The sequence below is a fragment of the Porites lutea genome, chromosome 6, assembly GCF_958299795.1.
Source record: "Porites lutea chromosome 6, jaPorLute2.1, whole genome shotgun sequence".
In the NCBI taxonomy this organism is placed as follows: Eukaryota; Metazoa; Cnidaria; class Anthozoa; order Scleractinia; family Poritidae; genus Porites; species Porites lutea.
In genome coordinates this window covers 33343323-33369410 of record NC_133206.1, presented here as the reverse complement: position 1 = coordinate 33369410, position 26088 = coordinate 33343323, and the positions used below count along the sequence as shown (strand labels likewise).

The following is a 26088-nucleotide window of genomic DNA, read 5'->3' as shown; positions in this document are numbered from 1 at the left end:
CGGGACTTAATGATTGATACTAGCGAATAAAAGGACCCCTTGGATAGGTAATAATTTGTGGCATATTGGTCCCTTGATAGGGTACCTAATAGAGTCACTGCACCTAAGCAGCTGTTAGAGCGAGGACATTCCCTACATCTCTGGACCAACCTGCCATCATCAGGCATGATTAGCCCCGATTCTCTATCTACAATCTTGGACAAAACTGTTGGGAAAATTGTATACTTGGGGAGCATTTTTCTAAACATTGTACCCCTCTCCCCCTTCCCCTGAAAGCAATGTTGTTGTGTATTCAAAAGAAAGCCTGATCCCTGGGCGTTTGCAGGAAGCAACATTGAATTGACGGAAGGGGTTTTCTTTCCGCAAAGGCGTCGTTTTGGAAATAGTTTTGTTGCGTAGGAAAGTGGACACAACGGGAAAAACTTTCTCAAGACAAACATTTTAAAACGCGCTTTAAGTTTATAAATTTGTTAACTTTTCATAATTACTTTTTATCATGCTTGGATATTGTGTATATATTAAATCTAATGTTCAGTTTTTCCCCGCGAAATGACGTCTGATGAACGAGTGTAGAAATTCCATACTGATGACGTATCACTACCCAGATATGGGCAGTGCTTCTGTTTCGTTGAACGAAATTTTCAGCCAATCAGAGGCAGTGCCCAGACCTGGGTCGTGACACGTCATCAGTATGGAAATTCTTCGCTCGTTCTTCAGACGTCATTTCTTAGAGAAGCCGTTGGTGGCGTCGCGAAATGTCGGCTGTTTTTACAGGCTAAGACTTTTTCAGGAACCTGCAACGAAGAACCAAACAAACAAATGTGAAACATGAAATCAAAATAGAAAATTGTCTTTATAACGTAGATAATGTCGCAAACGAGACGACAGAGGACATTATATCTGTCCTATAAGCTCGGACGTCAGCATACAGTGGCGCTACTGGTTGCCGCTATCAGTCCATTTATGAGCTTGATACGTGTAATAAGTGAAATTACAACAGTGGTAGTGGTTGACAACACAAATGGGGCAACTTTCCCTACTCTTTTCGAACAGTAGTGTGAGTTCTCCGGTTCTTTTATGTCCCCTGCCCTTCAAAGTTCGGTAATAAAGGAAGGATGAAGGAGACTAGCAACCAGCTTAACGTAATCGCCCATTGATGCCATCACCTGACCTGAGAAATCATCTTAAACACAGTCAGTATAATCTTACCAGTTTCTTTTTAAGACTCAAGTTGGTGTTCCGGCCGCGGTTTGAACCCAGGCCCCAGGAGGTTAACTCTATAAAAACTCTTAAAAGGCTGTAACTGCAAACTTTTGTCTATCACTCTTGCGCACACTAGCGTACGCGTGAACGTTGTTAATGACATAGCAAGAGGAAAAAATCACATGTAGTTACACAAACCATAATGAACACCATTTTTTGCGGGAAATATTTCACTTAGGTTTATTTTCAGTACATCTCGTTGCCAAGGAATGCAGCCACATGACTAATATTCAAGGATGGTTTTATTTGATTTCTGAGAGTCGGGACCATCCTAGTTTTACTTACTTGCTGAGGTGATGTTGGCAGGCCCTGCTGCTGAGTACTCCGATCAATCATTGGCAATCACTTGACGATAAACAGGCTGATCATCACCACTTAATTTTTCCCTGAATATGAAATACAATCATCATCATCATCACGCTAATGATAACAATAATAGTAATAATAGTAAATGATGAAGGTGATGATGATAATGATGTAGATGATTACGATGATAATAATATCAATAATATAACAATGCAATACGCAGTAATGCTTTCCCCCTAGATTCGAAATGCTCAAAAGCTCCCATATAGTAATTAAGCCCTTTACAACACATAGCTCATATTTGGGAATTATCCCCAAATACTAAAACGAACCGGCAAAAATTTTCCTCCAGTGATAAGCCCAGCAGATTATGAAACTAACCCCCCCACCTCCCCCCCCCCCCCCCCGCATAATAAGACCCTCAGTCTTAGAATACAAGCGCTTCGAATACAAGTCCAAGCCCAGGGGCTTATATTCAAAATTTGGCTACGCTCCTGCCTTAGGCAAATACGAAAACGCAAAACCTCGTTCTGGTCACGCAGACTAGCGAGTATCTATAATTTTGACTAAAGACTGAAAGATAAATGATTAACTTGTCAGATCCCCTGGATATTTTCCAGGACCAAAAGTTTCAGATGACTACAACAGAACCAGATCTTTAAGACCTATCAGAAACCCATTTTTACATAGATGTATATCTCCTTGCTCAGGAAGCTAGTGAGGAAAAGGGTTACGAGTGCTGCATTCTTGGCACTAGAGGATCTTTGATTTAGTGAATACAGTTTACGTTCTTAAAACCCGCGGGTCTCGCTACTGGCCCGTTGAGCTAGAAAATAGTTAAATAGAGAATCATTACGGCTACATGAAGGGATCAAGGTGGTCTTACCGTAAAAACTTGATAAAAGGTGGTATAAGAAGACAAACAAAACTCATGGAGGCCTGAAAAAAAAAGGTAATAAAACCTATGGTGGACGAATCAGCATATAAAGGGAAAGCAAAGAGTGCAATAGACTACGCGTAGTCCCCATTTTTCCCCAGAGATAGGAGAGCGAGCGAAACGCGAGCGCGCGTGAAAATCACCCCACGCGAGAAAGGCGAGGGGTGATTTTTACGCGCGCTCGCGTTTCCTCGCTCTACTATCCCTGGGGAAAATGGGGACTACTCGTAGTCTAACAATGCAATGCAAATTGAAAAAAAAGGGGAGAAAAGTAACACTGTACCAGACATAAAGGTGCATCAAGAAAGGGCTTTCTTTGAAAACAATAATACGCCCGTCTCGATTACTCGAATAAGTGCCGCGGTGCTTAATACATTTTTTCGACTTCTTGGTGCGGCTGTTAATTGACAGGGGGAACTTAATCATGCAAGTGTTCTCATTCGCTAATATCACGGCACTACACATTATTTCTTTCTTTTCTTTTGCTTCGTTCAAAAATTATAAGAACACTGAAAGAAGCGTGCTTATTTCCCACTGAGTCAGGCATATCAACATTAAGAAATGTAAAAAGTACTGAAAATTAGAAAGCGCTGCATTGTTGCCGGAGGGGGGGGGGGGGGCAACGCTTAGTAGAGTCAATACGATAGCAGGAGCCTATTGGGACCTATTGGTGACAGTAAGTTACACAAAAGGAAGGAGTACAGTTCTCACCATTGCCATCAATAAGTGAAAAACAGGCTTCCATCCACTGTGGGTATTGATCTCGGGAATAAGAATCTGAATAAAACAGGCAACACAGAATCGATGTTATATGCAAAACAGCATATGAGGTGCGTCTTTCCGAAAAAATCCTTAACTAAAGATGAGTCATTTTTCTCTCTCCCCGCCGCGTGTCGCCTTTTCTCGCGTGGGGTGATTTTCACGCCCGGTTGCGTTTCGCTCGCTCTACTATCCCTGAGGAAAAATGGGGGACTAGTCGTAGTCTAAAGTATTTTATATCAAAAACTTTTCTGGTCAATATTTTTAGACAACACTTTGTCGAAATTCAGCCCTGTACAGCTGTCTATTTAATGCACGCAGGATATTCGACGTGAACTCTTTTATGAGCCTAGTGTTTTCTCTAAGGCCTCTTGGTCGTAAAAACAAATTTGTACAAATATGATGCAAATCTGTTGTGGCAAATATGTATTGATTAACAATGTGGCCACCAACGTTTACCCAATTTAATATTCTCCACTGAAAACTGGCGTCTTGCACTTTACAAAAGACTGCTATTGGAAACTTCTATTTTTCATGTTTCGTGAAATAGTTGTGTTGAATATGTAACACGATGCTGTCGTGGCGTATACTTGGCCTTTTTCAAGTGGAAAGAGCCTTCGCTAAAAAGCGTTTTCAAAACTTCCGCCATATTGGTGTCCCAAGACAACCTACGATAACAAAACGGTTACCATTTTGGTGACCCAAACCAGTCTTTTGTTCCAATACAATAGCATCACGCTGCTGGCCACGTGAGTGGAAAGGCCGTATCCCGTATTGCGAAAATATGTAGGGCGTTTGGCAATGCTCCTGATAATGCACTTGACATTACATTACTAGGACGGCGGCATATAGCGAAGGTGCATTGGAGTCACACTGCAAGTTTAAGGCCAAATGACGAATAACGCTTCAAAGATTAAGACTTGGACATACCTCAGGAAAACAATTTAAAAACCTAACTGCAGACAAAAAAAGGGAATAATCGTACTGCGTACATTTAAAGTAGATCGTGTTTGTAGGAGACGAGGATAGAGAGTTTTGAAATACGACCACTTTAGCAACGAGAACGAGACTGGGCCGAGTTAGCTTTCGTAAAGACTTCTGGGATTGTTATTGGAGATGCGCTATTCAGCTATTGGCCAATTTTTTCCCTGTCTCCAGTAACAGTCCTAGAAGTCTTAGCGAAAGTTAACTCGGCCCAGTTCTCGTTTCTAAAGAGGCGAGTGGTGTCAAAATATACCTGTCCTATGGCAGCACCAACACTTCCGGTACCATCTACAATCCCTGTTACTGTAGCTAGCGCTTCTCTGTCTGCTCTGAGAGTACCCTGCCGAACACAAGTAATACAGCTGACGGTATAGCCCGCAGAGCAACCCTTTTTACTTTTTTTCACGCTTTTCGGGCGAGCAGAGGCAAGCGCGAAGCGAGCGAGGAACGCGAGACACGCCTTCCTCGACGCGCGCTTCACGCTCACTTCGCGCTTGCCTTCACTCGCCTGAAATACGCGAAAACATAACGCCCTTTCTAGTAAAAAAAAAATTGAAAAATAAGGTATTCCGCAGAATACACAACATACTTGTCTTCCAAGATCGGCAGATATAGCAGAACCGATCAAATTTGCAGGACCACCAACGAAAAACCCTGTAAGGGAATACCAAGATGCGCTTCAGTCAAAAAAGTGTAACGCAAAAAACCCTCCGTTAAATCACCCCTCCGAATATAAAGCAAAGCAAAACAAAGCAAAAACGGTAAATTTCCTTCCAACTATAAGGCTAGCCCAATCGATTTTGAAACGCAAATGTCCCTCCGTAGATAAGCCCCTCCGAATATAAGCCCCTCAAAAATGGCCTTTGAAAAATATAAGCCCCGGGGCTTATTTTCGGAATTTTACGGTATTTAATGGACCCACTAGAAAAGAGCCTTGCACATTATCATCGTCGTGTTCATCACCGTCATAGCTATTAGAGTGGTGATCTGAACAGTTTAGGGTTTAGCACATTACATCGACGTCGATCTACCCTGTGGTGAGAGGATCCTGTTCTAAAATTCATTACCAGCAATTGTTATGTTAGCTTACACCATTTTCTTCTACATAACAGAAGCCAAAATAATATCAAACTATGGGAAGAAAGACTAATTTAGAAACCAGTAGTTTTAGCGACATTAGAGACACGTTTTTAGTATTGTCAGAAATGCTTAACAATAGGCTTCAATCTATCTTATGTTATAAAGCATTACTGTAAACTTCCTTCCTTTACAATTGTCGGTAAACCTAAGTTACTAAGTTTTTGTTGACAGTGAGGCAGGTTTTTGTTCCGCTTTTGCTCCCTTTTTCGGCTGCGAGGCTCGTGAGGTCGACCTAAACTACCTTGCAACTGTTGTGCTGAATTTGTAAGAAAAATGTGACTGCAGCTACTGACGAGTATGAGCGAGCTGAAATGAAAACGCACAGAACTTGTACAAAGATGGTACTAACCAGTGACACACATTAGAGCAACGTTTATCGTATAACTTCCTCCTGTATCTGATGGAGATAAAAACCATTAACATTTGTGAGTAATGATATTGTGTACTTACACTTGCCCAACATAGAGAAGTCCTCGCCCCGGGGTGAACACAGGATTCGTTTCATCTTTCCCGCTTATAGATTCACTGATGGTTAAGACAGGAACTTCAAAAACAGCTGGCCCAGTGTATGATTGAGTTGCACAGTGCACACTAATAGATAGGCAAGCTTTGTTAAGGTGGTAAAAAATTTGTCACTTTGATGCTCATACTTTTTCCGGCTATGGAAGGAATTTACGTCATAAGAAAAGTAAAGATTTTGAGGTGCTCTAGAGGAAGACGTTCCTTACTTCCATATACAAAAAGCACAGGTACTGCAACCATCAGCATCACTACAACTAAAGGTTTGCGTCTTCCTAGCAAATCCTAAAAATATAAAATAATCAGTATATCAATATAAACCTTAAGTTAAACCTTCCTTGAATTTAACTGAAATCTGCTCCCATCACACCTTATTATGACGAAAACATTTTGTACTGAGCAGCTGCATGGGTCGGGCACATAAAGCTGCATTTTTTACCACTAAATTTTCAATTGTTTTGTAGAATTGTGAAGGCTTCTTTCATTCATTTCTGACTACAAGTATTTGTCTATTATAAATTCAAGGCCGTAAATATTTTTGCTCACGTAAGAGGCTTTGGTCGTCTTGTCAGTTGATACTTAGGTCGCTTTCCATTTGTCAGAACTGAGCGGCCACACCATTCCCGTCGTATTGAGAATTTCAATTTAATTAAAACTATCCGGCCAGATCAGTCAAATCTTACATAGTATGCAAGAGGAGATAGTTTTTCAGCCAAATCTCTTGGAAAAAGTCTAGTTATTTGTCAAAATGACTGGTCCGGCCATGGTCCGACCAGCCAGTTGTGACTTTTGGAAAGCGCACTTAGCCTCCCGCGCAGCTCCGCGCAGACGTTCTTCGGGCTTCGTCACGCGTCAGGTAAACGTTCATGGGGGAGGGACGCGTGATGAAGCCCTAAGAACGTCTGCTTGGGTAGCCTGCTCCAGGCTCTCAGATAGTAGGGATGATGCGTAAGTCAAAGGCACTCGAAAACATGAGCGCGTGATCTGGGAAAAGGGAGCGGTGGCAGGAAAAAGTTTCCTCCCGTTTTATTTTCGAGTTCACGCTTTCTCAATTTCGCGGACCCGACTATCTCGTAGCCTGGAACAGGGTACTGCTTGGGAGGCTGGTCGATACTTTTTTGATCGAGGCAATAATCACCCAGTTGTCAATCAAGGAAGTGGACTGAGGTCTTCACGCCTCTTAAATCAGTGCATTGTTATTGTATATAATTTTTTGTATCAAAACAGAACTCAGCCTGCTGTTGTAATCCTACTTTAGCAGGGGAGAAGCATTCAGTGAAGAGACAAAAACGGCTGAGTGAGACACAAGGAAGAGAAACTGCAGGTTTTGATAAAAATGAACGTTATTATAATACCCACACTAATCAATCCGCCTGTAATTCCACCTGAAAGAAAATAACTGGATTTCAGTCTGGTGCACAGAAAGGCTATTCCGGTATATCTGGTCATGTTGTGACCTCCATTATTTGTGATGCTCCTATTCTTTTACAGGTCGAGCCCGAATCACGTTTTTCATGGATAATTCTCCATGCGTTTTCCAGGCGCGAGAAGGCGAGCGCGAAGCGAGCGAGGAGCGTGAAACACGCGCGACGGGGGAAGGCGCACAGCAAATATCATTTTTTGTTAAGTAATATTACGAAGCAGTTTAACAGTGTCACGATTATATGAACGAACTTTAATTTGAAGTATTAAGCACCAACCTGCAATTCCCCCAACGTCATAAAATGTTGAAAATTTGTCAGCCACAGTGTCTTTCCAGTCAAAATCTAAGAACAGATAATCAGCGAGTTAATAATAAACGCCCCTCCTACGATGTAAAGATTGTATTAGACACCCCTCTGTAATAAACACCCCCTGTCTAAAAGACGCCCCGCCTACGATGTGTGTATTAGACGCCCCTCTGTAATAAACGTCACCTGTCTAACAGACGCCCTCCATGGCAATTAATCTAAAATACCATCAAATAGGGAAAAGGATTAAAATCATTCAAGTTGTTCAGTTTCTTGCTTCATTAACAAGGGTTTGTACATTTTATCTTGTTCAACTTCGATTGGATCATCTGCTAGTGAGGCCCTGAATAAACTGAATTGGAAAACTCTCGCAAGACGTAGGGCCGAGCATAGGGCAACTTTTATTTATAAATGTTTAAATCACTTATTTTCACATCGTTTTAATATTGAATTCAATAAGGATAAACATGATTATAATACTAGATGTAAAAACAATATCCGTAAGAACTGGGGCCATTGGACCTCGACAAACTTTGCCTCAAACGATTGGAATAAATTAGCCCTTTCAATCAGACAAAGCGCATCATTAGCTAGTTTTAAAAGAGTGTTAAGAAATGTAAATAGTTTTTAGTTTAATTTTTATATATTCATATATTAGTCTTAATTTTTCCTTTTTGTTCTTTTTTAATTTTTGAGGACTCTTTTGTAAATCACTTATCAGTGAAATTGATATCCTCAATAAAGATTTTTTTTTTTTTTTACAATGTCAAGTTCCAAGTAAGGATGGGCTAGTGATGACAACTTAGTGGCCTTGACCAGGGACTCTGACAAAGGAGTTACTTCTTTGAGATTTGAAAAAGTGATTTGCATCTCTTGACGGCCAAGACCTATCAATGGATCGACTGGATATCTGCTATTTATATACTCTTTTGATATTTTCTCCCCAAAGCATATTAGTTTTGTTGAGCTTGTTTCAGTTATGAGAATAAACGCCTCTCTCTTTTAACGCCTCCCATCAATCAAACGCCCCCACTTGGACCCTTAAAATTGAATAAACGCCCCGGGCGTCTATTTAGGTATTAGATCATTTATGGTGGATGAATACTTACTGTCTGACAAATAAAAAGGCAGCCAGAAAAAGAAAGAGTTGTGTACAACTTTCAGACAAGCATAAGACAGTGAATACTGTGGGAAAAAATGATCAAAAGAGAGCATTAACTGGCAGGAGGAACAATTTTGAGCTCATTCTCTCTTGTTTTGAGTCAAACCCTACTCTGTTTTTCACTAACACGTTTAACAACAATATGTACCATAAAAATGTGAGTAACAATAGACGACTGTTTAACTGTGACAATAGACGGATCGAAACGCACCAATTACTGATTACGAGTCTTCATAGCCAATAACATCACGGCTTAACTGACAGACGACCAATAACATCACAATGTAATTGACCAATCAGATCAATAACCAGAGTATAATACCATTAACTGACGCGATACAACTCACTTTGACTCTGAAGACGACTACCGCGCAGGTGGTCGAAACGTCAGTCACTGTCAACAACAACAGTCCTATTCAGGACTACGTTCACACGAACGATCAAAATCAACCTACTTTTGAAATGACTCCTGGGTTCAAACCTTTCACAATATGTACCATGCAACTTGTAATCCATTATGACTTGTATAACTTACAAATGGGCCATTTATGAGTTCCAAAAGCCCTTATCTTCAAAACGGGGCCAAGTGCCAAACCTTTCTTGTGAAAGGGAGTTTTATTTGCATGAGAATAAATACTACTTTCAGATCAATGGCTTTGCACTTAGCCTCGCTTTAGAACAGAGGCTTGGGGCAACTCGCAAATGGTTAATAAGACAATAAATCCTGATAATTCATACTGATTGACTTCCTAACTTCAGACGAATGTTGACCCAGTAGTATGAAAAGGCAAAATCTTGAGTGTCAAACATCACAAAAGGATACTTACAGGAATAACTCCAGGAAGGATAACAGCTTGACAAAAAGTAATGGCTTTCTTGGGTTGTGGCCTCACTGAATTTGATGGCGCTGAAGATGACTACAGAACATTTCAACAATTAAAATTCCCGCAAAAATTTATATTCTTGGTTAATTTCAATTGTCGAATTTTAAAGTAGACTGCTTGTTAAAACCAAATCTAAATTTCACTGATTTTTTGCTTCAATAATATTCCATGTTAAAAAGCATGTTATTCACCAAGTGATTGCTGTCTAATGAAAATGTTTAAGTAGCGTGGCCCTCATAAAAATGTGTATTCTTCCCTGGATCCATTATAGACAGTGGATCTCCTTACCCAGCAGCACTTATGTCTTTACCTACTTTTCAAAACAATGTGTTTAAGACACATTAACTTATATTATAAACCTTAGTTAGCCTGAGCTGTCTTTATCTATTCTAAGGTTTCTAAATTTTTTGCTTACTGGAGATTAGCCTTTGACTGATATTTCCCTTTCCCCCAGCTACCTCATCCTTCCAGGGGGGTGGGAAAGGGTTGGGGGGGGGGGTGTTTTGCATTATTTTTCCTACTAAGCATTTCTACATTCCTGAAGTACTTACTGTAGAAAGGGCTTCTTGAGCAGCAGGCAACGACTCCTGGTCAAAAACTGAGGGGTCAGTAGATGACAATGCTCCTACAATAAATAATATTATAATACATATATTAACAATTACTGTTAAAGAATTTTAAAAAAATTGAAACAACACCAATCAAGATGATCAACAAATACTCCACACACAGTTGACATCCAGTTGTAACACATTGAATAATTTTGTGTTACAGCCTTAGTTTAAACTTTCAATTAAGTAATTTATTTCAGCATGGCACCTTGTATTTGACATCTGGAGAACATAACCTAAACTAACACATCCTTCAACAATAAATACTTAATCAGATTTTAATTCATTGTTAATTTGAAAGTAAACACTGTTGAGGAAAAACTGAAACATATCTTGTTGTTCATGTAAGTAAAACAACCATGGTTTCTTTGAAAGAATCCTGCAAAATATACTGGTAGTTTACCATAGTTCGTTACTGGAGAAGGTTGAGTTCCTTCTTCTGGCATTGGCAGCCCTGACGGAAAATAAGCAACCAAAACTAACATTTACTTTATGAGTGCAGAATTGTGCATCTATGTACTGGATTACACTCCAGAGAAATTGAGAAGTAGTTACAACAAACACATGAGAGTGTGTCTCATCAATATCCAAACTTTGGCAAAAAGGTGGAACAAAAAAATGAGGTTCAACCAGGAATTTTTTTTTAAACATCACAATGACAGACAAATCACTACTTCCGAGTTTTAGATGTAGATAATTCTCAAATGATTAGTAACTTTTGAAAAACTTCAAAGCCTGCAAAGGTCCCTAATTTTTTTATCCTGCAACCAAGTTCTCTTGGCCAAGTAAAACGAGCTGTCGGAGAGAGCTTGCTCAATTTGAATTTCAAGGTAGTTAGGGACAGAATGTTTCCAACATTCTTCATAAGATTTTTCTTAAACTTTCCCTGGCATTATTAATGCTTGCATTGACTACTGAAAAATACTGAGCAGATTTGACTGAGTTCACTGAGTTCACTATCATACAGGTAACACTTTGTCTATTTCAACATATTTTTTCCCCTCCAATAATATTACTATTATTATATATCGACATAGGACAGCTATGCTGAACATAGCCTTTTCTTATTAGACTTACCAATCTGATCTGGCGAGGGGATCAAACAGAAGAATACCACAACACCAAATGCAAATAGCACTGCAGCAGGTACAAGCATGGCATACTGCAATCATGCAAAAACACACATACTGTATGACACATTAATTTTGTAAAAAGCTGAATGACTGTAATACATGGAATACATTGTTAACATCTGATGTAAAATTTAGGGAGCACATATTTTGTCTATTACTGAAAAAGGTTGTTTGCACACCCTTAAAAACAGATTTCTTGGTCAAAAATGCTGGACAACTAGATGTCCTCAACAAGTAAAGTAAAAAATTTGAGAGATGAAAAGAGATGAAATAATGTGGAAACTCGGTGCTGCCAAGGTTTAGATCTGTAAAGTTTTTGGGTGCAAGAGATATATACCCAGAGAAATTTTCAACCAATCACTAGTGGTGCCCCCACATTGCAGCTTAAAACTGACAGTAAGGTTAATTTAAATATAAAATATTGGGAGGGTAGTTCCATTAACTAATAATAATAAATATTTATTATTATAATTATTGCAACTGGAATTGAAGAGTAAAGCCAGCTGTCTTAAGTACAATATAGACAGAACAATATAAATCATTATACTGACCTCATAACCATAATCTAAAAGAGCCGCCACCTGAAAGAAAGATTTACAAAAATTAATGAAAAATGACCTTCAGCAGTTTAGTGTAATAATAGTTCAGGATGAAAATTAACATTATTACATTGATGATTATCGAAAATTGAGTGCTATGATTGGCTAGGAGCTTCGCTTCGTCCCGCCATAATCACTGCACGGTGATTATAACAATGAAGGCTAGCAGTTTTCAAAATGGCAGCCAGATTTGTTGATGTTTCAGAGTCGAAAATCGATCAATTTAAAGAAAATGCCGTTCCTCAAAAAACAAAAGATGCTACAAAATTTGTAGTCAAGCTATTCAGAGGTATAGGTTGATAAAATTTCTCTTTTGCAAGTGACACAATTTACTGAAACTGGTATGTTTGTTTACATTTTTTTGCTTCAAAGTGCCAGCAACTTTTAGTAACTTTTGCAAAATATTTTGTTCGACAGAATGGATTCAACAACAGCAAGAGTTCACAAATGAAATAGGAAACATGGAATTCGATGAATTAAATAAATGTCTGGCAAAACTTTACATTTCGGTGAGGAAAACTGACGACAGCTATTATAAGAAAACCAGCTTAATGTCGATCAGAGCCGCCCTCGACAGACATCTTAAAGCCCCAAAATCTTGCAAAAATATGTCTCTTCTTTATTTTATTTTCTTGAATAATCATCAATGTAATTATACTAAAACAATTAGTCACCTCAGGCGAAGTGAATATCAGCAATTAGACACCTCAACTTCGTCTTGGTGACTATTCACCAATATTCATGTTGCCTTTGGCGACTAATTTATTGTTAAATAATTATTTATTGTGACAATTCATAATTGACCAATCATAGTGAGTCAAACCTAGAATCAAGTACAATAAACTTTGCAACAAAATTATATCTTCAAGAAGTATTTTACAAGCTTACTAGCAAAGCTCCTAGAATGTTTCCCAGAGAGGCATTAGCACTCCACAATCCAAACATAATTCCTCGCCTAAAATAACAACATCAACATTTAATGTGCAATAATGTATGCATACAACACAATTACTGTTGATGTGGCTAAATATCGTTTAGGCAAAGTTAAATGCAAGCAAATGCTGCCTGCCTGAGCGGTCTTCCTCATCTGCAGTATGTGACCTTTGGGGTGGCCTTCAGGGTTTTGCAGGGTTTCAAGGTTTATTGCTTTACATTTGCAGTGTTATCAGCTGATCTTTGCGGATCAAAAGCTTAGCGATTGTGAATCATTGCAGATTCTTGCACCCTCTCCTCCCTCCCTCTTTTGAATTTGGTTACCTGGGTAAGTATCCTTTCACGTAATCCACTGATTTTTTTCAGTGTGATGGTGCCGGTTAGCAGAGGCTCGTTTGGGTGGTTCCCACATTTCAGAGTTGCCATGGAGTTGAGTTGCCTGCAGCTATGGCATCTGGCAACCTGCTAACCTTTAAGGCACCAGTTCCCAAGCTCGTCTATTTGTGATGGGTTTAATCCCTAATAAATGGTAGCAGCCAAACCTTCATTTTTTAAATAGTAAGAAACAAACAGGATTAACAACTCCAACCAGAGACATTTTAGCACAAAATGGAGCCTCTGTTTGCTTATTGGCTTTATTGGCAGAATTTCCACAGCAGAACAGGTATTTTAGGAGCAACTTTATGATGCCCCCGACCTTTTGCAACAACCACGTACAATGGCCTTGCAAGAAGACACTGCATACAAGTGTGTACTATCAGTTAAACTACACTACTCACCTTGACTTTCCAAACCAATTTCCCATGACTGCCACTAAACAAGGCCAACAAGTGGATTGAAATAACCCTGAAAATAAGCAAGTACAAGAAATTGCTGTCCACTTGCAGCATAAATTTGGCATCTACTGTAAGGCTCATAAATTAAGGCCAATGAATTGGACTTCCACATCAATCCTCAATTGGGCCCCTCCCATACAGTATTCCCTGGAAAGTTTGCTCGAAGGTTAATCCTCAGTTAGCATATAAAGGGTCATGCCCCTGTGTATGGTTTATCATCAGCCTCTCTTTTGGAAACTGGGTACCTACTTAATTTTGTATGTCAACTTGTCCTGAACCGGGTTTAACAAACAAAAATTAAGTAAAGTGATCAGCATTCAACTCAACTCAAAACAATATCTGGGGATTGAAAGTTCATCCCCTCCCTCAAACTTTCAATTGCAAGAAAATTTTTTTCAATGTCTCTTCAATTTCTCACAAATGAATGACCTTAAGGTGCAAATTCATGATTGGTTTTTTTTCCTTTAACAGAATATTGTTACATGAAGTAGTTTTTGGAGTCTTCCCAGGAGTCCTAGTGTGATTAAAGTAGAGAAAGCATGGCTTCGTTTCATTCAAGTTGTCTCAGACAATCTTCAGTTAAAGGATGAATAACAAATATAATGAGAAGTAATAATTGCTTCATTACCATTCAGTGCCATTAACACTCCATAATACCAAATGTTATAAATTCCAATCCACTTGCTGGCAGTTCCAAACATAAATACCTATCAAACATCAAAGATTACAGTCTTACACCTCATTGATAGACAGTAACACAATAACTTGTGTGATATATTACTGACAGTGTGCTACCTTCCTATTCTACTGAGTACATAGATAGTCAGAACTTAAATGCTCTGAGTATGTCAAGAGTAAACACAATACAGTCAAACCCTGTTAGCACGGACACTGAGGGGGCCATAGAAAGTGTCTGTACTAACAGGGTGTCCATATTAAATTTAGAAAAAAATGGGAAAAGCTTTCTAGGGACAATGCAAACTGTCTGTAATAATGAGGTGTCTGTATTACGCGGGTTTCAACTGTACTCCCAAGCAAAAGATAAAATTAGATGGTATATAATGAGACTTTTAATTTTCATGCCATGCAAAACATTTTGGCATTAGCAATGTGACACAATAAACTTCTGACTTGAAGTTTTTGCTTCTTCCTCTTTTTCGATTGAAGGTCTTTTCCTCCTTCACAAGTAGAGAATCAATGTTATCTTTGAGCATTACTTAGACTGATGATGTTACAATTAAGTGTATTCCATAGCCCTTGGAAGAGGGGGTAGGGACAGTTTCTACAGGTGTTTCAGAAGTCACCGAGTTACAGTAGAACATAATTGTATGCATTGTGGACTAATTTTCTAAAATTATCATGCTTTAGTTCATCCAACTAGTTGAGTTTAAAATCATATATCTCATTTTTATCTCACCGCAACAGCTGATGAACACATTCCAAATGCTAGGATTCGTGTCAGGTTAAACCTGATGAACAAAAAAGGAAACATTATTACATTATTTTACAATACACACAGGCTAGGGAGAAATGTTGCCTTTGATCTGACTTTTGACTCTCAATAAATGTGTGACCAAGTTGGACTACAACAGGAATGCATGATACAGGTAATCAAAAGTGCTAGCAATAAAGAGAATCGAACCTTCACCACCTGAGACAATTTCCAAGAGCACCCAATGACCGTATCTTTCTAGACAAGTCATAAATGTCTAAAATGGATTTCTTTATGCTTTTAAGTATAAAGTCTGTTTTGTTAATTTGAAGTTGCCTCAGACTGCCCTAAAAACTATCTCTCTGTTCGGATGTTTTAGGGTAACTTTTGCCGTCTTGAAAGTTTAGAGTGACCATATTTTCAACAGAAAATTTTAGGGGACGACTTTTCTTTATATCAAATAATTTAGGTGACCTTTTTGTACCAATAATCGCCAGATCTTGGGAAAAAAATGTGAAAAATTTAAAACGTGAAAATCGTAGGGGAGCTAATAGAAAAAAATTCTGGTATCTTAGATGAATGGAAAGGTATTCCAAAAATTTTTAGCTTTTCTTGTGGTATAGAAATTTCTATTTTGCTCCTTCAAACAGATATTTTGCAGAAAACTGTCATTCGATGCTCCTGAATTTGGAAAAGGCATTAGTAAAGTAAAGCAGCCTTTGGTAGTTGAGAGTAGCAAAGGTGATATTTCATGCAGTGATAATTGGTGTAATCATCTATAAACTTCACCCTTGAAAACCTCATTCCTCACACTCTTCTCCCATATATGCCCCACTGCTGTACAATGTAGACCAAAAACTTCATATTCTTCTAAAAATTCCTTCGTTAATTTCTTACATTTTCATCTGCACAACCAATTTCATCTAGGAAAGCCTTTTCATGCAAAATTGAACAGTTTTTAGAAATCTGCCTGTTCTGCATGTTTTTTTTTTTTGGAGTTGGCAAATAGAGAGAGGGGAGATAATTTATGCATCAAAAGAATACAGGAACTTTTATCAGGCAAATAATACTTAGCTTATAGCTAGCCATCTTCTGAGGAGCACATTGTTACATGTATTAATATCCACAGGACCAATCTATTACATTACATAGGAGTGATAAAAAAATACCATACCTGTCTCCAAAAATTCCACTTATGAAGAGACCCTGTGCAAAAACAAACACATTTCTAGTAAACTTGCCATTTTCAAATCTACATAAATTTATCAATTTATGGCATTTATAAGGAGGATAAAGACAATACAACTAGAGGGTTTTACTTGAACCGTGAAACAGATACTAACATAAACCTAACTTTGAATTTCCAGAGGGGAGGGGCAGGGGGTTTTAAAGCTATAAACCTCGGTGAGGAGAGCTCTTCTGAAATGACACAATATTCTAACAAAAACACAGACATTATTTGTTGAAAATTCTTACCACAGCATAGGCTAAGAGGAAGGTAGTATCCATTGCACCAAGGAAAACCTGAGCATGGTGCTATGTTAAAATAACAGCCATTGTGTTAGCAATATATGTTACGAAGTGATAAATTTACTAGTGTCTACCCAATATTTAAGAAATAAAAAACGTTTTCCATGTTTGCACAGCCTGATATAAAGACGAGAGGGGTTGGGAGAACTCGAGACCGTTATGCAAAATCAAGACAAAGTCGAGGGTTTGCATAAAGTTGAGAATTCTTAACCAACCCCTTGAGTGTTTATATCAGCCTAAGCAAACAGAGGAAAAAAGTTTTCTATTGCTTTTTTAAAATAAATTTTGCAAGAAAGAAGCAAAACTCTTTGTTTAGGGAACTGATTAAAAGAGAAATTCTTACAAGTTTCAAACTCTTGTACCTGAAGCTTGTATAGGCGTAATCAGATCTTGTTTTGCAATTTTTTGCCATTTGCGGGTTTTTCTCACTTAAAATGTCAGCTTAAGAATTGGCACGGCAGGTTTCCAAAGATTTTCAGTTTCAGCTAACAAGGGAATGGTTAAACAAAGTAAATGTGTCAAGTTTTTAACTCAAAAACTTTTCTCAAATTTGTACTTGCATGATTAGTGAGCAAAAAGCAAAACACTTTGATGCCACAACTATGTTTACATACTCTCATGCCAACCCCCCCTTTTGGTCAATCAGTACTATCTTATGTGTTATTTCATAAATTGTTTTGACTGAACCAGTTTGGTAAAATTAAAACTTCCCATGATGCTTAGCTTAATGCAACCTGCTAACCAGCACAACAAAGCATGTCTATGTTATTACAAGCTATTTAAGTTTCAAAATAAACCTATTTTATGTATTTCTCTGCATGTAATTCATTATCATACAACTTGTCAATACACTATTTCATGCAAGGGCCTTAAAACTGCAACTAAATACCAATGAACTAAAAAGATAGCAATCTGTTTTAAAATATTTAATAAGTCAATCAATCAAATAAATTATAAGACAATCACCTCATCAGTGAAAAAGTGACTGTTCTCCCACACCTACAAAAAAACCAAAAAAAAAAATCTTCATGCTGAATCAACAAAACAAAATCTTTCTTAACCCATTCGCCCCTGAACTGCCCGTAACCGCCCGTGCGGATCCAGGTCCTTTCTACCCTTTGTGACGTCATCAGTTTTAACGGTCAAGGACAACTTTCTTCGCTAACTTGTGTAGAGTGAAGAGATCTTTCAAACCATACCAGAATGAGCACAATTCAGTTAAAGACACCGGAGAAAGAAGCAAAAAACCACGTGACATTGACCTGAAAATCACCATGAAAATCTTGTTCCATTACCCACCTACCTTTCCTTTCACCTAATCCTAAGATCCTAAAAGCTTTCCTAAAAACTCTTCCCACCAAAATGAAGCCTACTAAATGCCCAGCAAGAGAAAAAAAAATGAGGCAAGAAAAGCGAAAAAAGAAGGGAGGAGAAAGAGCGAAAAGTAAAAGTCAAGACTGCTGTGTCACTTTTAAACCCAAAAACTATCTCGAAATTTTGCTTTCTGCGCATGCCCGAACTTCGCAAGCTGATATTTTGCATCTGGATCAGAAGGCCGCCAAGTGTACGACCTGTAAACCGGTTTGTGGTAAGTTTTAGCCCTTTATAGCACGACAGTGACCAGAAAAGCACTCGACTAGCTTCAAAACGCGTTTTTCGGCAAAATCTCCAGGAGCGAATGGGTTAAAATATACAATGTATAATGAGTTTCCCCCTCATAACTTGACTGAGAGATTAGTTCTTAAGTAACCATTCCCAAAAGTAATGCCCCCCCTCCCCCTTGCCAAAAAAATGTGTTAATAAATAAGGCTAGCTAATAACTGACACACCAGTGTTATGTAAATATGATTCACAGGAAAGTCCAAAGTATGGGTCATAGTTCATTTGGCTCAACTTACTCTTGGTGGGAAGGCAATAGGGTACCAGTTATCACAATAAATTAATGCAATCAATGGTTCAGCAGAAAAGAGTGTTATCTGCACTGCAAAAGTTAACATCACTATTTGCATATATGCAAACCCTCCCTGATTATCCAGGAGTCACCCTGATACAGCAACAATATGGGCCCACGGAGAAGGGGAGGGGGGGGTGCTCCTGGGAATTCTTACCAGACCGGAACTTTAAAATCCACACCAATTTTCAGACTTGGCCTTTAGGCAGAAATTACGTCATCATTACTTAGATTAGAGCGCAAAAAAAAATTCTTCAAATCCATTTCTCTTTCTTTCTTACTCATTTAGAATTGAAACGATAAATGCGATCATACACTCCCGCAGTTCCTTAGAAAACCATACCCAATTCTAAACCAAAATAAGCAAAATCTATACCCGTTTTTAGACCAAAAAGGTGCAAAAACCCTACCTGTTGGGGCCGCACATACCTACATGGCTTATATAAGGGAATACTCCCCCGAGGGTATAGGTCACCGAATCTCCGTGATAAAATCAACTTCTGAACTTTTCTCATCCTCGGAGACCCAGGAGCGGTCAGTCGGGCCGGGAGAAATAGCGCGACAAAAGTTTTCAAGTACAGGCGGAAAAGCCTCTGGGTACCGACTCTCACCAGACCATTTCCAAACGGTCAAGCGAATGCTGGCTCCTGATTGGGCACAAAAAATGCTTTGTATTATTGTGCCCAATCAGCGAACAGCATCTCCTGAGTTCTTTTCGTGAGTTCGTACACGACGGCTATTATTTCGCCACAGTTGCCCGGTTCGTTCACCACGCTCTCCTATGACCAGAAAAAAAGGAACTACCGATGAGTCGAAAAACGTTTCGGATACTATCAGCAGGAGCCGATTTGCACTGAGAAAATTCTGTTTCTGACGGATCACAATGTATCGTAAATATTAGGAAGTTCAAGATGAAGCGGTGACGAGAAAGTAAAAAAAGCAATAGCTTGACAAGGCAACACAACAACTTTGTACGTGCATCACCCTTTTTGCATATATTTCTTTGCCGTCACTGCACGACTACCACATGAAAATGCCTAATTTCACACGTTTTGTGAAGGACGTAAACAAGCAATGACAAAATTTTCTTTCTCTTTATGAACTTGGATATGGTTGATAGAAATTTAATTCCAGAAGATTACGCTTGCATCTTAAACAAAGTAAGTGAGTTGGAATAGTCTAATCACGATAGAGACTGAAAAAATGTGAGTTCACTCTCCATGCCACGTTTTCATGGTTGTTAGCTGTCGCGGCATATATTTAAGAAGGCGTGATCGATGCAAGCGTAAATACCTGTTGTAAGCTCGTCAAGCTTGTATTTTTGGAAAAGCGTCTTTAGTTTTCGTGTGGAAAGTGGTTGTCTTTACACTAGGCTGTTAAGTAAGACTTAAGAGCTGCTAAGTTTTACTTAACCAAAATTGCGCGTGCGAAGGCCTAAGCAAAATCTCAAGTAACTTTGCTTTGCATCTCATTAAAACCAACTTAGCAAACTTGCGGTTTCCAAGCTTTCAGAAAGGCGAAGCATGTCAATCAATCTTAATTACGTTGCATGGGAAAAACTGAAGTAAAAAGGATAGGTTGTGTGTGAAGCTTTCTTTTACTTGAAGAATTTAAAATTTACTTGTCTTGAAATATTTGTTAGCTTATTTAGGCTCTAGTGTAAAGACCACCAGTATTTTGAAATGCAGCGTTTATATCAAACTGAAAGATTCCTGCACAACTGTTGTTACCTCATTTGCATTCAGTGAGTACTTTCGTAAATGTTTTTGCTTGTCACACCAGTCAGTACATCTTAATACAGCACTGTCAGCATTTACAAACACATTTTTGTTTTTGCTCTCTTTACTGGTTTGCACAAGACACAAAATTTAACTTAAATTAATTAACCTGTGGAGGATCCAAGGTAACAGAACTGTTTGTCCATTCCTTCTGCATGAAATGTTTAACATTGCTGAAAGCTTTCCTTGCGACATGGACACAAGAGAAGCTGCAACAAAAAAAAGAAACATCAATAAGACTTGTTTTTGCGCTATGGTATATATGCTAATGAATTTGAAACAAGGAAAAACAAGAATAAACTGAAATAAAAAAATTAACTGCAACATCTATACCATCTTCTTATTTTCCACACCCACACCCCATTCTAAGTTTGACCAATCCTCTTCTTTTTAATGATGAATAGAAAAGTCATGGACAGAAAAAGAGCAGTTTTGAGTGTTTCTATTGCATGAAGATTATTTAATGGTTCTATGATTTTTCTATGGTTAACAGAGACACCATGCATTAAAATCTTAGTTCACAGTGTAACTTTGGGTATTAAATGTCTTCTCTCCATTTTCTCTTTAGCAATTTCGGTTTTGGAGTACATTACACAGCCAATAATGTTGTGTCATGTTTCAGTGCATAGCAGTGCTTTCTGCCTAAGACACAGAGCTAGGGATCCGATTTCAGTAGCCTTCTTTGATCGAGTCACTTTATTTTCTGTTTTTAACCATTTATTTGAGTTACTGGACCAGGTTTTGCTCCCTATAGCAGTAGTGCCTTTTATTTATTGGAATTAAGCTCAAAAAACATTTTAAAAATGCTCAATGCCAATTTTATGAACAATTTTCATGTGGGAAACACATGTTTCCATACAAAGCTTTGGAGTAGAATGCGAAGTTTGTCTGAGTCATGCGGGGGGTCTAAGGTGATAAAACCTATTTTTAGTAATAGTGGAAAGCGCAATATTGTGATAATGATGCAAGCATTGTAAATAAGAGGGTTGTGTTCATCAAGCATTGACTATTTTCCAATTCCCCATAATACACTCTGTCTGCCCCCCAAATTTTGCATAACTTATTGTCTTAAAATGCTCTTGGGAAAATGCAATACTCCCAGGAGCATTTAAAAACAATGGTTTATGCAAAATTTGGGGGGCAAACAGAGTGTATTATGGGGAATTGGAAAATAGAGAATTAGTCAAGTTATTCAAGTTGAACTGCGGTCAAGCTCATTTCACTACCCTATTTCCATCCCACCCTTATAGTGTTGGAGTTATATATTGTCAAATCCTCGTTTTGTATCTCAGCTGAATTGCAGTCTGACAGTAAACTCCTTTGTCTCCAAACTCGTGGTCTGAGGTTAAAGGTAAACAATTTTTTGTATGTGCAATGAACACTGGATTAGATATACCCACCTCAAAAAAGTCAGGGAAAACACGACTAAATGGTGCAATGTCCATTTCTCGTTATTCGCCATTGTTATAGAATCACATGATTTAGAATGGCGCCCATATATTAGAATGAGACAATAGTTCAAGTACATGTTTATTACTAAAAACACTTTGGATACATGCCATAATTACTCCTTTCCCGCAAAGTAGCCTATAGCTTATCGAGGCGGGAAGGAAAAGTAAAAAAAAATACAATAATCGGGTTGAAACAGGTACACGAACATCGACAAATTGAATTAACATTTACATATCTAGTTTCAAAATAGGTAAATGAAACAAGGTGTGCATGAAATTAAACTGAAACTTGAATATTTACCGAATATGTCAACTAAAGTACACACGTCAACATAGGTATCCTCCTGCATCAAAATATTCAGTAGCCAACACTGTAGGGTATTCTTAAATTTATATTCAGGTACAGCACGATCACTCTCGGGAATACTATTCCATATGTTTGCACCAATTCTTGAAAAGGATGGACCTTTCTCGAGTGCTTAATACAGAAATTGTCAGCCGAGGAAAATCGTGTATTATGATAATGAACGATGAATAAAACATAAACTTACCTTTTTCAATAACTTTGTTGTGGCGATCAACAGCCGCTAAGAGGTTCAGGTTGCGCGTGTGATGCAGAGAAGAACTGGCACGAGCACTCGATCCGCTAGGGTGGAGTGGGTAGTTTCTTAAGAGGTTGTTTAGAATATATTTTCAACACTTTTGGCTCAAAACCCACAGGTAATATTTTCATGCCTTTCATTAGGCAATCTTTTTAAGTGGCATGAAAATTTCGAGTAAAATAGTAAAATCATTTAAGCGCTCGGGAGCCCGCATTGTATCATTTGTCAGTTGCGGTAGCAGCATGCGCACTAATACATTCCATCATTTGTTGCTTTTGTTGCTACAGTCATTTGCATAACTTTGTTGACGTCTTTCCCTCGTCATTTGGACCTCGGTATCCTTTGGTAAGTTTTTTCCATCATTTTAGTTCGTTTTATAGTTTTGCAATTTTACGATCTGTTATTGTTGTTGTTGTTTATTTTTTTGCGATATGTGTTTTGTTGTCATCAAGGATTCTTCAGAAACTGATCTGAAAGAGGACGGACATTAATTATACGCTGTGGCTATATGGCCGGTAACCGGTCAAGGTTTTCAAAACACTAAATGACCGGCAGTCCGGTATTTTCAATAAATTTGACTTATCTAAGAATCCCAACCAATCCAATCATATGTCAATTAAGAAAAGTTCAAGAGATCCTGAAATGCTTTATAGATCTCAAGTCTAGCGTTTGGTTTCGATGGGCTCAGAAAACGAAACCATGTTTTGTGACACTAAGAACTTTTTTCAGGTCGACAGGACTGCCGGTCAAGGTTTGTAAAACACTAAATGACCGGTAGTCCTATATTCTCAATAAATTTGACAAATCGAAAAAATCCATCTAATCTAAACTATCATATGTCGATTAAGAAACTCAAGCGATCCTGAAACACTTTGTGTCATGTCTTTGATTCGAACGGACTACGTTCCGGAATGGCGCATAAGTGCGCATGCTCAAAGTGTATTGGCCGCTGGCCAAAAACACCACAACTCCTCCCCACTAGCTAGTGCATGCAATATGGTAACTAATAAGGAACTGAAACGTTAAGTCAAACACAACACGCCTATTGAAATAAGCACAGTCTTAATGTCACTTCAAAGTTCATAAATCCAGCCTAGCTGGGGGCTTCCGCACTCGGACCGGGTATCGTCTAACAGGAACAGGTTCACTCAAATTTGGTGGACTGCTGGCTGCAGGGTCAGCCACTGGACTTGGTGGCAGAACATCAGTCTCCATTTCGCTGGCTGCTCACTGGCTACAGACACTGGGTCCTCACGACTCTCAACCTGGATTGGAAGTTCTGAGGTCTGGGTAACAGGGTTGCTGCTGGGTGTTACTGGAATGCTGGTATCCCTCAGTTGGTCTGTGTGTCGACGCCACACTAAGCCAGGTTTGACTTCTACTTCGTAAGAAAGGGGGCCAAGTTGTGTGCGGATGATGCCAGGTACCCACTTTGTACTACCAGTGTAATTTCGTGCTATCACTGTCTGACCGATGGAGAATTCTCTGGTTACAGCACCACCCTTCGTGACGGTTTGGTCTATCTGACGGTTGCTTATCTTCAAGCGGAGATCTGGTTTCAGCAAGTCCAGTCGAGTGCGTAATCGTCTTCCCAAAAATAGCTGAGATGGCGCTTCTCCAGTGGTTGAATGGGGGGTATTTCTGTAAGCTAGCAAGAACGTTGCCAGCTTAATGCTCAGAGGTTTTACTTCCGTTTCACTTTTCATGGCTGATTTGAAACTCTGCACACAGCGTTCGGCTAGACCATTGGTGGCAGGGTGGTATGGAGCAGATGTCAGATGTTTGATTCCATTTCTCTTGAGGAACATCTGAAACTCTTCAGATTTGAACTGTGGCCCATTGTCACTCACTAACTGGGATGGCACACCATATCTAGCAAATAAGCTTTGCAGTTTCTCGATGGTTTTGGTTGAGGTCGTGGTGTCCATTTTCTCTATTTCCAACCATCTAGAATGGGCATCCACGACAATTAAAAACATGCAGCCGAGGAAAGGTCCGGCAAAATCAATATGGATTCGCTGCCAGGGGGACGATGGCCATTCCCAAGGATGTACAGGTGCGGTACTAGGTTCAGCCTGCATTAGCTGGCAACCCGAGCAAGTCTTCGCGGTTTCCTCAATTTCCTTGTCGATCCCTGGCCACCAGATGTAGCTTCGCGCTAGGGCCTTCATCTTCACCACTCCAAGATGTCCTTGATGGAGTTCTTCAAGCACTTGTGGATGAAGTTTTGGAGGTACTATGACTCTGATTCCCCACATCAAACAGCCTGAGTGTACTGTTATCTCATCCCTGCGAGCGTAGAAGGGGTCCAGTACAGGAACATGGCTGCTTAGCCATCCTTTAGTCACCATCTCATAGACTTGACTCAAGACAGGGTCCCTTTGGGTTTCTCTTCGGACATTGTCAACTGTGATGGGTAACGGCTCAAACTGCATCATATTGAAAACATTTACTGGATCCACAACTTCTTCTGCTCTCTCTTCGGTTTTAAGTGGCAACCGGGAAAGGCCATCTGCATTGCTATGCACTTTAGTGTTCTTGTACTCGATTTGGTAGTCATATCCAGCCAAGAATAATGCATAGCGCTGAAGCCGGGCTGCCGTAACCACTGGAATGCTTTTGTGTGGGTGGAAGATGGATGTTAACGGCTGATGATCAGTATACAGGGTGAAAGATCGGCCAAACAAATACACATGGAATTTCTTGACTCCCCAGATTATTGCCAAAGCTTCTTTGTCAATTTGTGCGTACCCTTGCTCAGTTTTTGTTAGTGTCCTGGAAGCAAAAGCAATGGGTCGCTCAGTCCCATCATTCATCACGTGGGATAGCACGGCACCAATTCCCACAGGGGATGCATCACAAGCAAGCCTCAGTGGCAGACTAGGATCATAGTGTGTTAATACTTGCTCTGAGGTGATCATTTCTTTCACGTTGTAGAATGCGGTTTCGCATTGTTCCGTCCATTTCCATTGATGGTTGTTCTCTAACAACTGGTTCAAAGGGTGTACCACTGTGGACAGATTGGGTAAGAATCTGTTGTAGTAATTAACTAACCCCAGGAACGACCTCAGTTCAGCTACATTGCTTGGGCGAGGCGCTTTCAAAACTGCTTCCACTTTCTCTGGTGACTTGTGGAGACCATGACTGTCAATATCATGTCCACAGAAGGTTATCTTCTCTTTGAAAAACTCGCACTTTGTCTTGTTTGCTCTTAAACCATGAGCCTGTAAGCGACGTAAAACTTCTTCTAGGTTAGCAAGGTGCTCATCATCATTCTTTCCAGTGATGATCATATCATCAAGGATACAGCTTGTTCCAGACGTCCCTTCTAACACTTGATCAATGGTGCGCTGCCAGATAGCAGGTGCAGAGGTGATACCAAACACTAGTCGGTTGTACTGGAACAGTCCCATATGGGTGTTAATTGTGAGGTATTTCTTTGAATCGTCTTCCATCTCTATTTGGTGATATGCTTGGCGGAGGTCGATCTTTGAGAATTTCTGCCCACCAGCAAGGTTTGCAAAGATGTCTTCAATGCGAGGAAGAGG

At 39.2% G+C, this 26088-nt stretch overlaps 1 protein-coding gene across 2 annotated transcripts; it reads right to left on the bottom strand.

Moving 5' to 3' along the window:
• Window positions 1–677: 677 nt before the first annotated feature.
• Window positions 678–22526, bottom strand: LOC140940562 (sugar phosphate exchanger 3-like). Of its 2 annotated transcripts, none has more exons than XM_073389552.1 (25): window positions 22490–22526; window positions 20597–20696; window positions 17725–17757; window positions 16705–16764; window positions 16403–16434; window positions 15214–15265; window positions 14425–14503; window positions 13740–13806; window positions 12916–12982; window positions 11980–12009; window positions 11373–11457; window positions 10699–10749; window positions 10236–10309; window positions 9628–9717; window positions 8748–8823; window positions 7609–7674; window positions 7268–7293; window positions 6118–6193; window positions 5739–5786; window positions 4839–4903; window positions 4503–4589; window positions 3218–3283; window positions 2456–2508; window positions 1549–1649; window positions 678–794 (listed from the first exon to the last, which is right to left on the bottom strand). In XM_073389552.1, the coding sequence occupies exons 2-24, from the start codon at window positions 20642–20644 to the stop codon at window positions 1592–1594; spliced, it is 1389 nt and encodes a 462-aa protein (XP_073245653.1). In that variant the 5' UTR covers window positions 20645–20696; window positions 22490–22526; the 3' UTR covers window positions 678–794; window positions 1549–1591. The 2 variants fall into 2 exon arrangements, with proteins under 2 accessions (XP_073245653.1, XP_073245652.1); XM_073389551.1 differs by lacking the exon at window positions 22490–22526 and adding an exon at window positions 21888–22015.
• Between the last annotated feature and the right edge of the window lie 3562 nt (window positions 22527–26088).

Coding starts and splice junctions, on each gene's coding strand:
- LOC140940562 (XM_073389551.1), bottom strand. CDS start 22,015: ATGTACTTGAACTATTGTCTCATTCTAATATATGGGCGCCATTCTAAA. Junction 14,504..15,213: donor TGTGTTCATCAGCTGTTGCG/GTGAGATAAAAA, acceptor GATGTTTGATAG/GTATTTATGTTTGGAACTGC. Junction 10,750..11,372: donor CCCCTCGCCAGATCAGATTG/GTAAGTCTAATA, acceptor ATTTTCCGTCAG/GGCTGCCAATGCCAGAAGAA.